Source organism: Pygocentrus nattereri, chromosome 16 (genome assembly GCF_015220715.1).
Source record: "Pygocentrus nattereri isolate fPygNat1 chromosome 16, fPygNat1.pri, whole genome shotgun sequence".
Classification (NCBI taxonomy): Eukaryota; Metazoa; Chordata; class Actinopteri; order Characiformes; family Serrasalmidae; genus Pygocentrus; species Pygocentrus nattereri.
The window spans coordinates 1,774,638-1,790,331 of NC_051226.1; the positions used below are offsets into that span (position 1 = coordinate 1,774,638).

A 15,694-nucleotide genomic window follows, 5' to 3' on the forward strand; every position below is an offset into this window, starting at 1 on the left:
GAGGGACGTCTGGTTCCCATCACCACCACTGGGAATGGTTCTGACTCAGTTTATCTAGAACGGAGCGTTTCACACAGAACTGACTTGGTAAGGTATGGAATTCCCCTTTAAGGGCACAGGCTTTCAGACCCAGTGTGTAATTTTATGTGGTAGTGTATATATATATATATATATACTGGTTTATATAAATTCCTCTGACATCACAAACATAACAAGGCTAATAAAAGCCAGTGATATGTATATAAATTGAGTTTACCACCAAGAATTAGTTGTTTTTCTGTATACATTGTTATTTGGCAACAAGCATTTTCTCATGAGATACATCCACCTATACTCACTGGCCACTTTATTAGAAACACCTGTCTAGTACTTCTCCTCACTGGCCACTTTAAAGGAAACACCCAACTTGTACTTCCACTAACTGGCCACTTTATAAGAAACACCTACCATGTGCTTCCACTCACTGGCCACTTTATTAGAAACACCTACCATGTGCTTCCACTCACTGGCCACTTTATTAGAAACACCTACCATGTGCTTCCACTCACTGGCCACTTTATTAGAAACACCTACCATGTGCTTCCACTCTCTGGCCACTTTATTAGAAACACCTACCTTGTATTTACACTAACTGGTCATTTTATTAGAACATCTTTCCTTTTTTCAGCCTGATGGACAATTCATTATTTTCTGCTTTGGTCTGGACCAAAAGAACCCAACAACTTAAGTATAATCGTACCAAGAAAAGTAAATGTATTGTGAATGCTGCCTCTACAAAATGTAACTTGGACTTAACACAGACACCTAATTTCTGTGTTCTGAATACCTGCACTGTACTTCTGTTACTTCCCAACCCCGGTGATCAGTTACACTGAGTGCTGCCCCACCTGGACTCCATGGTGTCTTTGGTCAGATAGACGATCCAGTAGACCAGGTTGAAGGCGCCGAAGCTCAGAGGGAAGAGGATGCGGGAGTATTTATCGATGATGCTAGTTCCCGCTAGCATGGCGTTAGCAGGCACAGCGGAGCCCTGCTGGCGGAAGTCCGACGGGGGTGGGGAGGAGAAGCGTGGAGGCGTTTCCCTCTGAGACAGAGAATTCAACCTCTTCTTCAACACACCTCCAGGGTCCAACGGAGGCTGAACACACAAAAAACAAATACAAATAATTACCAACTTCACGGATAAACAAACGGAACGCAATGTAAGACGGTGAAGACGTTTCAAAGCAGCCAAGGCAGAAAACCAGTTAGCATCGAGCTAACATCTTAAAGCTCGTGGAGGTGTCCAGTATCTCTAACAGACTTGATGATGTGGACTCCAGGCCGTCAAATTCAGGATATAAAGGTCAAAAGACGAAGGGAAAACCCACTTCAACAATAATGCTAACTTCTGCTAGTGTCCCTATGGGATTCTAGTGGTTTGTTAGCACTATGCTATTGTTTGTTAGCAATAAGCTAATTTGCATCAATGTGTTTCAGCTGTTCGAGATCAAACACAAACATCTGAGGCTTCTATTAGACGTTCTATGTTTTACTTGCAGACTTGAAGTTTTCCAAGTTTGAAGACGTTTTCCATCTCTGTGCACCATTTAAAGAGAAGGAACAACCACGAACCCACACCAGCAGGAGCTCACAGTGCACGACTTCAGCTTTCAAATTAAGATTAAGAAACACTTTATTACCAAAAGTCGCTGAGTTACTTAAAAATACAGCTGTGAGGATTGATATACTAGCTTGATGTATTATATCGCAGCTACAGCGCAAAACCAAAGAAGCAAACTTTCAGACATTGAATATGTCTTAGCTCGCTGGCTTCATTCCGGACATGAACAATAAGCATTTAGAGGACCTATAACAGTATCGTACTGAATATGCCAGGCTCAGATATATGACGTATCAGTATGAATGTGCAGCGAACATTACAGTCACACACAATGAACGCTAACGATGAAGAATCGTCTAATCAAATATGCAAAGTTTCCCTTAAAAACGTGGGACCCCACCTTTAGACTCTCGAGACACTCTGGGATAAGCTTCCACTGCTTCTTAGCTACATTACCCTGCTAGAAAAACCAGTACAGACCAGCACATGTTGTGCATTGGATGCTGGTAAGTTTAGTGACCGACCAGTTGAACCGGCACCAGAGCAGCAATACCCCAGTATAAACATGTAAAACCTGCTTACAACAGCATGGAATAAGATTAAGAGACCCTTATTAGTCCCACAATCGGGGAAATTTCACCTCTGCGTTTAACCCATCCATGAAGTGAAACACCACATACACACTAGGGGGCAGTGAGCACACTTGCCCGGAGCGGTGGGCAGCACAAACCGCAGCACCCGGGGAGCAGTTGGGGGTCAGGTGTCTTGCTCAAGGACACCTCAGTCATGTGCTGTCGGCTCTGGGGATCAAACCGGTGACCTTCCGGTCATGAGGCTGGATCCCTAACCTCCAGCCCACGACTGCCCCAAGGGAATACATGCTGGTCTGTACACACAGTAAAAAACACTGTGCTCATTCATTTTAGATCACTCCGGTCTACGGCAAAGCCTGACATTCCTTAACCACCTTAAGACACAGTTTGAGGCAAGTGTGTGATGATAAAGGAATGAAGTTGGTGGGCAACCATGCTAACTGGTGGGGTAAAAGGGGCAAAATCAGGGGTCGGCAACATGCAGCTCTTTTACTGCCCTGTTGTGGCTTCACAGCTGAATAAGATTGGTAGGTAATAATAAAATAATCCCCCTTTACAGCAAATTAAAGCTCTGCTGATCTTTCAACACAGTTTATAGTAATAATAATAATAATAATAATAATAATAATAATAATGTATTTGCCTCCCATCGACCCACCACCGATGGGAGGGGCAGTAGTAGGGGTGCGGTGCATTGTGGATCGGGCAGTGTCCGAAGGCGTGGGCCTTGGCGTTCTGATCCTCGGTTGCTGAAACTGGCTTTTGGAACTTGGAACGTTACCTCACTGGCGGGGAAGGAGCCTGAGTTGGTGCGCGAGGTCGAGAGATACCGGCTAGATATAGTCGGGCTCACCTCAACACACAGCTTGGGCTCTGGGTCCAATCTCCTTGAGAGGGGCTGGACTTTTTTCTTTTCTGGAGTTGCCCATGGTGAGAGGCGGCGGGCAGGTGTGGGCTTTCTCATAGCCCCTCGACTCGGCGCCTGTATGTTGGGGTTTTCCCCGGTGGACGAGAGGGTAGCTTCCCTACGCCTTCGGGTTGGGGAACGGGTCCTGACTGTTGTCTGTGCTTATGCACCGAACAGCAGTTCAGAATACCCAGCCTTCATAGAGTCCTTGGAAGGGGTGCTTGAAAGTGCTCCTCCTGGAGACTCGATTGTCCTACTGGGGGACTTCAACGCTCACGTGGGCAATGACAGTAAGACCTGGAGGGGTGTGATTGGGAGGAATGGCCTCTCTGATCTGAACCCGAGTGGTGTTCAGTTTTTGGACTTCTGTGCAAACCACAGTTTGTCCATAACGAACACCATGTTTGAACACAAGGATGTCCATAAGTGCACATGGCACCAGGACACCCTAGGCCGCAGTTCAATGATTGACTTTGTAGTCGTGTCAGCGGACTTGCGGCCATGTGTACTGGACACTCGGGTAAAGAGAGGAGCTGAGCTGTCAACTGATCACCACCTGGTGGTGAGTTGGATCAGGTGGTGGGGGAAGATGCCAGTCAGACCAGGCAAACCCAAACGTATAGTGAGGGTTTGCTGGGAACGTCTGGCAGAAGAACCTGTCAGATTGATCTTCAACTCACACCTCCGTCAGAACTTTGACCAGATATCGGGGGAGGTGGGGGACATTGACTCAGAATGGGCCATGTTCCGCTCCTCCATTGTTGAAGCGGCTGACTATAGCTGTGGTCGCAAGGTAGTTGGTGCCTGTCGGGGCGGTAATCCTCGAACCCGGTGGTGGACACCCCAGGTGAGAGATGCCGTCAAGCTGAAGAAGGAGTCCTACCGGACATGGTTGGCCTGTAGGACACCAGAGGCAGCTGGCAGGTATCGACAGGCCAAGCGATCTGCGGCTTCAGTCGTTGCCAAGGCAAAAACCCGGGTGTGGGAAGAGTTCGGTGAGGCCTTGGAAAGTGACTTTAAGTCGGCTCCGAAAAGATTCTGGCAAACCGTCAGGCGACTCAGAAGGGGAAAGCAGTGTGCCACTAGCACTGTATATAGTGGAGATGGTGTGCTGCTGACTTCGACTGAAGACGTCATTGGGCGGTGGAAGGAATACTTTGAGGACCTTCTCAATCCCACCGACACGTTCTCCAGTGAGGAGGCAGAGTCTGGGGACACGGGAATAGGCTTGTCCATTACTGAGGCCGAAGTCGCTAAGGTAGTTAAAAAGCTCCTTGGCGGCAGGGCTGCAGGGGTGGATGAGATCCGTCCCGAGTTCCTCAAGGCTCTGGATGTTGTGGGGCTGTCTTGGCTGACACGCCTTTTCAACATTGCGTGGACATCGGGGGTGGTGCCACTTGATTGGCAGACTGGGGTGGTGGTGCCTCTTTTTAAAAAGGGGGACCGGAGGGTGTGTTCCAACTACAGGGGAATCACACTCCTCAGCCTCCCTGGTAAGGTCTATGCAAGGGTACTGGAGAAGAGAGTCCGGCTTATAGTCGAACCTCAGATCCAGGAGGAGCAGTGCGGGTTCCGCCCTGGTCGTGGAACACTGGACCAACTCTTTACCCTCTCCAGGATTCTCGAGGGTTCATGGGAGTTTGCCCAACCAGTCCACATGTGCTTTGTGGATTTGGAGAAGGCATTCGACTGTGTTCCCCGGGGTATTCTGTGGGAGGTGCTTCGGGAGTACGGGGTACATGGCTCTTTGCTACGAGCCATTCAGGCCCTGTACAAACAAAGCAGGAGCTTGGTTCGCATGGCCGGCAGTAAGTCAGACTTTTTCCCAGTGAGAGTTGGACTCCGTCAGGGCTGCCCTTTGTCACCGATTCTATTCATAATTTTTATGGATAGAATTTCTAGGCGCAGTCAGGGGATGGAGGGTGTCCGGTTTGGTGACCTCAGGGTCACATCGCTGCTGTTCGCAGATGATGTGGTCCTATTGGGGACATCAGGCCGTGAACTTCAGCTTTCACTGGATCGGTTTGCAGCCGAGTGTGAAGCGGCCGGGATGAGGATCAGTACCTCCAAATCCGAGGCCATGGTTCTCACGCGGGAAAGGGTGGAGAGCCCTCTCTGGGTCGGGGATGAGCTCTTGCCTCAAGTGGAGGAGTTTAAGTATCTCGGGGTCTTGTTCACGAGTGATGGTACAAGGGAGCGGGAGATTGACAGGCGGATTGGTGCTGGGTCAGCAGTGATGCGGGCTCTTTACCGGTCTGTTGTGGTAAAGAAAGAGCTGAGCCATAAGGCTAGGCTCTCGATTTACTGGTCGATCTATGTTCCCACCCTCACCTATGGTCATGAGCTTTGGGTAATGACCGAAAGAACGAGATCGCGAATACAAGCGGCTGAAATGAGTTTCCTCCGCAGGGTGGCTGGACTCTCCCTTAGAGATAGGGTGAGAAGTTCGGTCATCCGAGAGGGACTCGGAGTAGAGCCGCTGCTTCTTCACGTCGAGAGGAGCCAGTTGAGGTGGTTCGGGCATCTTGTTAGGATGCCTCCTGGACGCCTCCCTTGGGAGGTGTCACAGGCAAGTCCACCGGGGAGGAGACCCCGGGGAAGACCCAGGACACGCTGGCGTGACTATATCGCCCAGCTGGCCTGGGAGCGCCTCGGAATCCCTCCCAGGGAGCTAGTGGAAGTGGCTGGGGAAAGGGAGGTCTGGGCTTCATTGCTCAGGATGCTGCCCCCGCGACCCGAACCCCGGAGAAGCGGAAGATGATGGATGGATGGATGGATAATGTATTTGATAAGTGCCTTTCAAGACATCCAAGGACACTGTACAATGAAAATCAAAGAAAAGATTCATTTAAAAAGTATTAAAATAGCATATATATATATATATATATATATATATATATATATATATATATATATATATGTGTGTGTGTGTATCTATAAAATCACAGTACTGGTTCCCCCGAAAGCCGTCTGGTAAAGGTGGGTTTTAAGACTAGGCTTGAACACAGGCAGGGTCGAACGAGCACGCAGCTCAGCTCAGAGTCTGTTCCACAGCTTGAGGCCAGCAGCACCGAATGCCCTGTCACCAACAGTGCGCGGCTTAGAGGGAGGAACTTTGAGCAAATGTGAATCAGAGGAGCGAGGGGGGGGGGGGGGGGGGGGGGAGCTGGAGAGCAGACTACAAAGGTAGGAGGGGGCAAGGCCACTCAAAGACTTAAAAACAATAAATGGTCTTAAAGGCTGGAGTTCATGTAGAACCAGAAACCCAGGAGACATCGTGGATTCTCCTCTCTGCTGATTCACCCTTTAACCCTGAAGTTCAGCGCAGACGGCTGGTCACCAAAAAAGACACGAAAAGCCAAAAAAGTCAAATGAAGAGACTTAGTGTTTATAATCACTCCAGCTGGTTTCCTGATACGTTTAATCTGCAACAAGAAACTGTCAAACATTAAAAAGTCACATGAAGTCAGTTTCTCGTTAATTTTTTATTTATTTATTTATTTATTTTTTTGATGTTCCACCTTAAATGGTGCTGGGAAAATTGGAGCAAGCTGACGAAAGAGACGTTTCTGAAAATCTTTCCACATTTCGGAAAAGTTTCCTGCCAGAGATGCGAGAAAAGCAGCTATAGCTGAGCTGAAGCTTAAAGCAGAGCAGAGTAAGTCTGAGTCTTTGTTTATATATATATTTTAGCATCTACTGGCACATCAGCACATACTGAGGCACATTTACAGTCGAGTTGGTAAAATGGACATACAATGTTGTGGCTCCCAGAGTGGGATACAAAAAGGCTGGAAGGATAAAATGGCTCTTCTGAATATTTGGGTTGCGACCCCTGGACTAGTAGCAAACTTCTGACCTCAGACATATCGTTCCTGATCAGCTTCATTCGGGGTCCAGGTGCAAGTTGCGTGTGTTATTTATTTGACCGTCTTCAGCGATATTTAAACTACTGAACTGAATTTGTTCAATAACTTAATCACACAAAGTATAAAATAAAACAGTGACCAGGTTTGGCTCAAACTAGCCTGCAGTCCCGCCTGGCCTGCACTACGGGAGCGATCGCTCTCTGTAAAGGGCTTTCTGGTGTTTTTTCTGGCAGTGTCTGACGGCTCTGACTGGGCTTTCATGGCTGAGCAGGTTTTCAGAGCTGCGTGTCAGCTGTGTATCTCCGTGTGGCTCCTGGCTCGGCCTGCATTAATGCTGCTGCTATTTTCACCAGCGCACCAGGCAGCGCTCAACCTGGGCTAAACGCCCGCAAAGTCGGACGTTCACACATAGAGATTTTCTTTCTTCTCTCTTTCACTGTTTGCTGAGCCAAAAGCAGCTACGGCAGATAATAAGCTCAGTGCTCTTCAGTCACAAATGATGTTTTCATGGTTTTGTGACAGAGTTCAGGGTAATATAGTTACTATAAGCTTTTATCAATGCTTTGAGAACGTATGAAATGAAATGTTTGTCACTAAATCATTTGCTATACATGAATAAACACCATTCGAGCTGCGGCTGCTGCCGTTTTTAGCCACGTTAATGTTGTTTATAGATAAGAATGAGCCACACAGTGTCAGAAACCACATAAATCAAGTGTGCTGTTTGTTTTCTTATGCTGGAATTCAGTTTTAGAAGGGTTTCATGCATTTGTTCATCACCACAATCCGCAGCATTAGGACACGACCACTGGGAATGCCCGCGGAGCCAATCAGACTAATAAAGACAACCGAACTAGCATTAGTGTAACTCCAGCCTCCGTCATCAAGCAAATCCATAAAGAAAACGGTGGCCTCTTTTCCACGGCAGGGCCGGATGGTTCTGAGCATGGAGGATAACCGTTCCAGTGACGTTTCCACATGGAGGCAGTTCGACACGGAACATTTAAAAACTGGTGGGATGATGTAACGACGTAGCTACTCACTGACGGGCTCTATGTTTACGTTTGTGTTATTTTGAAAACAATCAAATGAGTTCAGTTCGCTCACACGGATGGCAGGTAAATGAAAGCAGCGCAAAATTTTAAGCCCATCGTTCAATAAACATCAAAGCTTCAGTCTAACACCAATTTATGAATATTAACGAGGCCGTGTGAGATCCTTCTGACCTGCTGCTCTACGGCTCTACGGCTCTCCTGACTGCAGAGACGGTACTGATCTCCTGCTGTCTGCACTGAGCTGAGCCACGTCACTGTATCTCCTCTCTGATCAATACACACTGTGCTGTCTATCACAGCCACTACTGTAACCACACTTTCACTGCACTTTACACTGTAACAGTGATGCAGCTCCGAGTTAGTCTTGTCTATAATCATTGTGCCTTTAGTTTATCTCACACCACGCAGTGCCTGCTGTCTGTAAACACAGCGAGTCTCATACGCCATGCAAGGAACAGCCCAGAGAACCTGTCCTGAGAACCGTTTAGCTCAGTAGTGGAAAAGCAGCCAGTGTTTTTACCTTTATTCAGCACTAAATGAACACCAGAGACATGTTTCTGCGTTGCTTTAGTCAGCTGAGACTAGGAAGCTAGACAGCTGTACCGACGGTGTCGATGGTTTGAAGGCAGTTACTGCAATTATGCAGCTGCAATGAGGTGTTTGGCTTCATAGCAGTGACATCCCAGACAGCGAGCATATATCAGTCCACTGGGTTAATAAGGTCGGCAGGGGTCCACCCTCGGACCACCCAGATTACTGTCCTGCACACAAGCTCAAACTAGTTTTTAATTTAAAATGCACAGAGACTTATTTTACAAAATAAACCTAGACAAATAATACAAACGACTGAGAGGAAACAATAATGACTTGGCCTGATGTGAAATGACTCCATTGAAAATGTTGCTGACACTGAGCTGGATTAAAATTACTCACTAAATATAATTTATAAAGTATAACTAAAGAAAGGAAAGTGGACTGTGAGTGGACTGTGAGTGGACTGTGAGTGGAAAATGAGCGATGATAAGTGGAATTTTGTCTATTACTCTGCTTAAGTACCGGTGGGCCGCCCGGGAAACGCTGAGTAAAACGCCAGTGGACCACCAGCTTTGCCATCAGTTGGCTGACAGTGGTCCTATATCCTCCTGCTATCAGGTGTTACCTATCAGCCTCCCTTCTAAATCGATAAGCCAACAAAGAAAAACAGTCAAGCACCAAAAATCCAGTGTATGGATTTTGTATGTAGTTTTCCTCCCAGCTCCAACATACATCGGATGTAAAAGGTCTTCCTAGTCCTTAAACAGGAGAATCCCACTCTAGCGACTGAAGCAGCTGAGCTCGGATGCGAGTTGGCATGTTTACAACAGACGTAACGGTGATTAGGTTTCTCATTCAGGCCGAAGTGTCGTCTAAACACCTCGGCACAGTTGTCTGAAGCAAGGCACAAGGCAAACTGGTGGGGTTTAATATTCCAGCCTCGGAGCTCCAGTGTAACCAAAGATGCCTCCGCTGATCGACTACACTTGGGGTAAGGGGAAAAGTTGATTTATTGCCAAACTTTAAGCTAATATGAGCAGGTGGAAAGGGAGATAGAGCAGAAGTGGGGGGGGGGGGGGGGTTAAGGAAGAGTGACTAAGCCACACTTTCTTTGTTCCTCCACAAAGCTGCAAGGCCTTTCCACCCACCACCACAGCCACCAACTCAGCTACTGCAGGCACTGTGAGCAAAACACAAAACCAACGCGTCAAATACACCAACATGAGATCTCCCACTGACGTCAGGAGACGGAGAGAAATCTGCACATTTCTTTCACCCGTTCATTCATTTATTATGTCCCCCACTTGCTGTCCTCTCTCTCGCTCCCTCGTTGTCACTGTGCTGTTTTTCTTCCAAAGGTCACCGCAGGGTTTTGCCTTTTTCTCTGAGGCAATCTGAGCATTTCCCTCTTCGTGCTGCGTTTAATCGAGCTCCTTACGTAATGATACTCCACTGGCTGTCTCTTCCGTCTAGTGAGCTCCTCATCAAAGAGAGAGCGAGGGATGAAGGGGAAGAAAAGGCCCGACACAACAGGGTGGGGTTGGGGGGTTGGTGGACATGGACAGAATTGCCTCACAGTAGGAACATTCCTCCTCTTCAGTTGGAGTATTGTGGCCCCTCACTTGGAAAACGGTTCCCCTCAATTGTAATACTCCCCTTCCCACCTCAGTTGGAATACTGTCCCCCTTCTGTAAAAATATTGTGCTCCCTCAGCTGGAATATTTCTCCCCCTCAATTGGAATCTTGCCTGCCCTGCCCCCCCCGGCTTAGTTAGAAAATTTTTCATGCTCAAATGACTGTTTCTCCTTAGTCAACATACTGTGCCTTCTTAGTCGGAATATTGTTCCTCCTTAGTTGGAATATTGCCTCACTGAGTCTGCATTTTGGTCCCCTGCAGTAAGAACACTGTGCCCCTTCAGTTGGAATCTCAATCCCGTTCACTTGAAAAACTGCGCCTTTTGAGTTGGAATACTGTTGTTTCTTAGTGGAAATGCCATTCCGACTGATTCAGAATATTGTTTCCCCTCAGGAGAAATACTGAGCCCATTTCATTTGTAATATTGGCCCCAGCCCTTGGACTGTTGCTCCCCCTCAACTGGAATCTTGCTCCCCCCTTTAGTCGAACATTATTCCGTCTCAGAGAGAATATATTTGGTCCCATTTGTTGGAATAAGTCCCCATACAGTTGGAATACTGTTCTTCCTCATTTGAAACACCGCCCCTCAGTCTGAATTTAGCTTCCCATCAGTTAATATCAAACATCAGGAATATTTGTTTCTAATAGTTTAAATATTATGCCTGCTCATTTGGAATACCACCCCCAACAATCACATCGGATTATGGTTCCCACTCAGAAGGAATATTGTGTCCCCTTTGTTCAAATAAAGTTGCCTTTCAGTTGGAATACTGTTCCTCCTCATTTGGAATACTGTACCCCAGTCTGAATTTTGCCTTCCTTCAGTTGGAATATTCTTTCCTAATAGATAAAATACAATACCCGCTAATTTGGAATACCGTCCCAACTCTCAGTCGGAATACTGTTTTCAGTCTGTACTTTTTCCCCTATGTTCGAATAAGTCCCCTCTCATTTGTGAACCCTGTTGCCATGGAAAACATGCAGTTACCTGTTTTTGTAATGATCTATCAAATCAGGAAAGCTATTATTGGAGTGGACTCTGTGTCCACGTCTGGTGTTTCTTTTGCATTACTGCGCTAATGAACTCTTCCACCAGACCTGCACTGAAGTGAGAGGAAGCGGATGAGGAAGAAGAGGAGGAGGAAGATTACCGAAACAACTTCCCCGTCGCTCCCGGCAGCCGTTGCCATGGCAGCTCGAGCAGCATTGGCCCGGCGAAGCTCTCGATTTGCCTGCAGAGTGGAGAAATAATTGACAGCGGCGAACTCGATGAGGGCGGAGAAGACAAAAGCAAAGCAGACGGCGATGAACCAGTCCATAGCAGTGGCGTAGGACACTTTAGGGAGAGAGTGACGGGCGCTGATACTCAGAGTGGTCATCGTCAGTACTGTGGTGATGCCTGCAAGAGGACACACACAGAAACAGGTGAGCGTACAACGTACAGTAGTGAAAAGTCTGGACACGTGCATATAGAAGAATTTTCACATGGAACATTAATACATATGGAATTGCACTGTTAGCCCTTCAAAGCAAATGCAAATTGGCGATTCATTAAGTCCACCTCCTCGTTTCTCCGCTCACTGTCCACTTTATCAGCTCCACTTACTGTATAGCTGCACTCTGTAGTTCTACAGTTACAGACTGTAGTCCATCTGTTTCTCTGATACTCTGTTACCCTGTTCTTCAGTGGTCAGGACCCCCATGGACCCTCACAGAGCAGGTACTGTTTGGGTGGTGGGTCATTCCCAGCACTGCAGTAACACTGACATGGTGGTGCTGAGAATGACCCACCACCCAAAGAGTACCTGCTCTGTGAGGGTCCATGGGGGTCCTGACCACTGAAGAACAGGGTAACAGAGTATCAGAGAAACAGATGGACTACAGTCTGTAACTGTAGAACTACAGAGTGAAACTATATGGTCTGCGAAGCTGAGAAGAGAAGAGAAGAGAAGAGAAGAGAAGAGAAGAGAAGAGAAGAGAAGAGAAGAGAAGACTGGACTCAGAGAGCAACATGGAATCCAGGATAACCACTAGCTGTCCTTTTAAGTACCCACACAGAGGAGAATGAAGAATGAAGAGTCCGAAGCTGATTATGAGAAACACAATGGAGTCCTTGTTATTAATATCATTGTTTTCCTATGTAGCCTGTTGTTGGTCACTGTTAGTGTATCTTCATTACTCTTCATTAAGGTTCCTGAGTGTTTTCACTCACTCAAAAACCATAAAGACCCATTTCACACAGTCATAAAGGAGCTGGAGAACCGTGCAAAAAGTGCTAAAACTGGCTTCTAAAGAGTCCTCATTGCGCTTTTTCTTGGCCAGAGATGCAGCAGCACCAGCACTAAACGACCAGTCAGATAAAGTCTGGTTCAAAACACATAAACCAAAACATCCAGAACATAAAATCAGAGCAGGGCTGGAAGACCAACGAGGGCGTTTTTCCACAGCTCTCAAGAGAAAAAACATCAAACTTTTTTATGATTCTGTGCAAATGTAGATTTTTTTGTAAACGGGAATGCAGTGCAGCACGTCGTTTACAATCAGCTCATAATTAAGCGAACTACTAAGCGAGGTGGCTAATTAGCCGAATTAGACATAAAATGACCAAAAAGACCTTTTTAATTGTGGTTATTATAGTTCTTGATGTTTCAATCAGGTGGACAATAACCTATGTTATATGGCCAAACGTAGGTGGACACCTGACCATCAGAATGACTACTTTGTAGAGTTCACTAAGGTGATTTGATATAGTAAGGAAGCCAACACTGTTTTTCACGTTCAACAGAAGAAAATGCAAACTTTAATAAGTTTTGTGTAATTGTAACCATTTGCGTGAAGAAGTTAAGCTCCTGACATCCACCAAACCCAGATTCATCATCAGACTGACAGATAGAGAAGCTGATTCATCACTACAGGGAAAACGTTCCCACTGCTCCAGAGTCCAGTGGCAGCGCTTTACACCCCTCCAGCCGACACTTGGCATTGCGCATAGTGATCTTAGGCTTGTGTGCAGCTGCTCAGCCATGGAGACCCATTTCATGAAGCTCCTGATGCTCAGTTCTTGTGTTGATGTTGTACTGAGTGATGTAACAGAGGATCGGCCACTTTTACCCTAGCTCTGGGTCTACCACTTCATGGCTAGTAGCTAACGAAAAGGCAAAGAGAAAGATTTAAAACAAACCGATAATTTATAGATGAATTGGCTAAGCTGCATTTATAATCTGTCCAGCTGGTTTCCTGATACGTTTAATCTGCAATGAGAAACTGGCAAATACTAAAAGGCCGCAAAGCAGAAGTCACTTCTCATTTGCCAGCTTCTCGTTCGACGTCTCCCGTTCCACCTTAAAGGGTGTAGCAGATACGTTCTGGCGCTTCAGTCACCAACGGTAGAACGGGAGAATTTGAATAAGAAGCTGGCGAGTAAGAAGCGGCTTCAGCCTCATAAAATAACTCTGCTTTTGAGGAAAGGTTTCCTGCTGGAGATGTGAGAAAAGCAGCTGTAGCTGAGCTGGAGCTCAAAGCAGAGCAAAGGAAGTCTGCGTTTTCGTTAATATTTTAGCCCAGACTAGCACATCAGCACATACTGAGACACATTTACAGCCAAGATGGTAAAATGGATATCAATAAAATTGATTTTGTGGCTCTCAAGGCAGATTTAAATGCCTCTTTGCAGTTGCCAACCCCTTTCCTAGAGGCTCCCATTTCACAATGCTAACACTTACAGTTGACCAGGGCAGATCTAGGATGAGCTGACGTTCAGAGGTGGCATCCTATGACAGTGCCACGTTTAAAGTCACTGAGCTCATCAGTACGACCCTCTACTGCCAGCCTGTGTCTATAGAGACTGAGAGGCTATGCGCTTGATTTTATACACCTGTTTGCAATCAGATGTGGCTGAAACACCTGAATTCAATGATTAGGAGGGGTGTCCACACACTTCTGGCTATTCTAGAACTAAGACTCTAAGTCCTAGTAGTTCCAATTTGGGTCAGTTCTTGTGGAAATTGGAAAAACTTGACTCCAGAAAAGCCGACGCCAATAATCGCTGATTTTGAGCCTAATACATCTGCAGAACTGTCTTCAGTTAACTACAGCCAGAGAGAAACACAGACCTCACTGTCTCTTTGCTCCAGCACAGCCTTTGGGTCACCGTCCACTCAGTAATTCAGCTGGGATAACGGTTAAGTCCCTAAAGGTCTGCCCTGCTCTACCCTACTGCCTGTGTGTCATCCCTACAAAGAAAACTAAGAAAGTGAGAATGGATAGAGAAAACGCGCCAACCAAGAAAATAAGTTCAAAGATTTGGACCCTTAAACGGGGACAAAGCCAAGAAACCTGATATCTGCTATTAGCTTTTTATTAACTACTACATAACATGCCCTCAAGATACTAACAGATCTGCATTACTGTATTTCTAATTAGTCCTATGTCCAGTCATGGTTTTCAAGAAAGTCTTAAATTCCGTAGGCATTGGTTACTACGTGTGGTAGCACTGAAATTGGGCGTATTAGTCCTCATAGAGACATACTGGGTAACCAAAATCAAGCACATTTTAGTGCTAGAAGATTCAGTGAATTCATTTACTATATTACAATCAACCAATTAGCCAGTTTCACCTGTTGATTTCAATTAGAGATGCAAATGTTTCCTCTTGTGAACGATTCTTATATATGATATGCAGGTGTGCACAAGTGTTTGGGCACCTCAGCGAAATTCCATATTGTTGTTGATTTTCTAAGTGAAAATAAGTTACTATACCACACAGTCTAACTCCTTAAATGTCCAGGACCCACTGGAAGGCCCAAAGTTTGATTACACACTTCTGTAATCTAACAATAGCTCAGCCAGTTTGCACTGAAGTCCCTGTAGTTACTGAATAATAAGCCTTGGTATCTAATTAGACTGACAGTTTAAGTGGTTAATGCATACTGTATATACACTATATTACCAAGAGTATTGGCTCGTCTGGCTTCACACGCATATGAACTTGAGTGACGTCCCATTCTTAATCCATAGGGTTTAATATGATGTCGGCCCACCCTTTGCAGCTATAACAGCTTCAGCTCTTCTGGGAAGGCTTTCCACAAGGGTCAGGAGTGTTTATGGGAATTTTTGACCGTTCTTCCAGAAGCGCATTTGTGAGGTCAGACGCTGATGTTGGACGAGAAGGCCTGGCTCACAGTCTCCGCTCTAATTCATCCCAAAGGTGTTCTATGGGGTTGAGGTCAAGACTCAAGTTCTTCCACACCAAACTGGCTCATCCACGTCTTTATGGACCTGCTTTGTGCACTGGTGCTCAGTCATGTTGGAACAGGAAGGGGCCGTCCCCAAACTGTTCCCACAAAGTTGGGAGCGTGAAATTGTCCAAATCTCTTGGTGCTGAAGCTTTAAGAGTTCCTTTCACTGGAACTAAGGGGCCGAGCCCAACTCCTGAAACACAACCCCACACCATGATCCCCCCTCCACCAAACTTTACACTCGGCACAGTGCAGTCAGA

At 46.3% G+C, this 15,694-nt stretch overlaps 1 protein-coding gene across 1 annotated transcript in view; it reads right to left on the bottom strand.

Annotated features, from left to right (window-relative positions):
- gabra6b (gamma-aminobutyric acid type A receptor subunit alpha6b) overlaps positions 1-15,694 on the bottom strand; it is a 52,999-nt gene that overhangs the window by 15,943 nt on the left and 21,362 nt on the right. Inside the window, exons 8-9 of the mRNA XM_037546141.1 lie at positions 11,349-11,596; positions 888-1,138 (exon numbers count right to left, since the gene is read on the bottom strand). Coding sequence (XP_037402038.1) covers positions 888-1,138; positions 11,349-11,596 — 499 coding nt within the window. The remainder of the gene's footprint in view (positions 1-887; positions 1,139-11,348; positions 11,597-15,694) is intronic.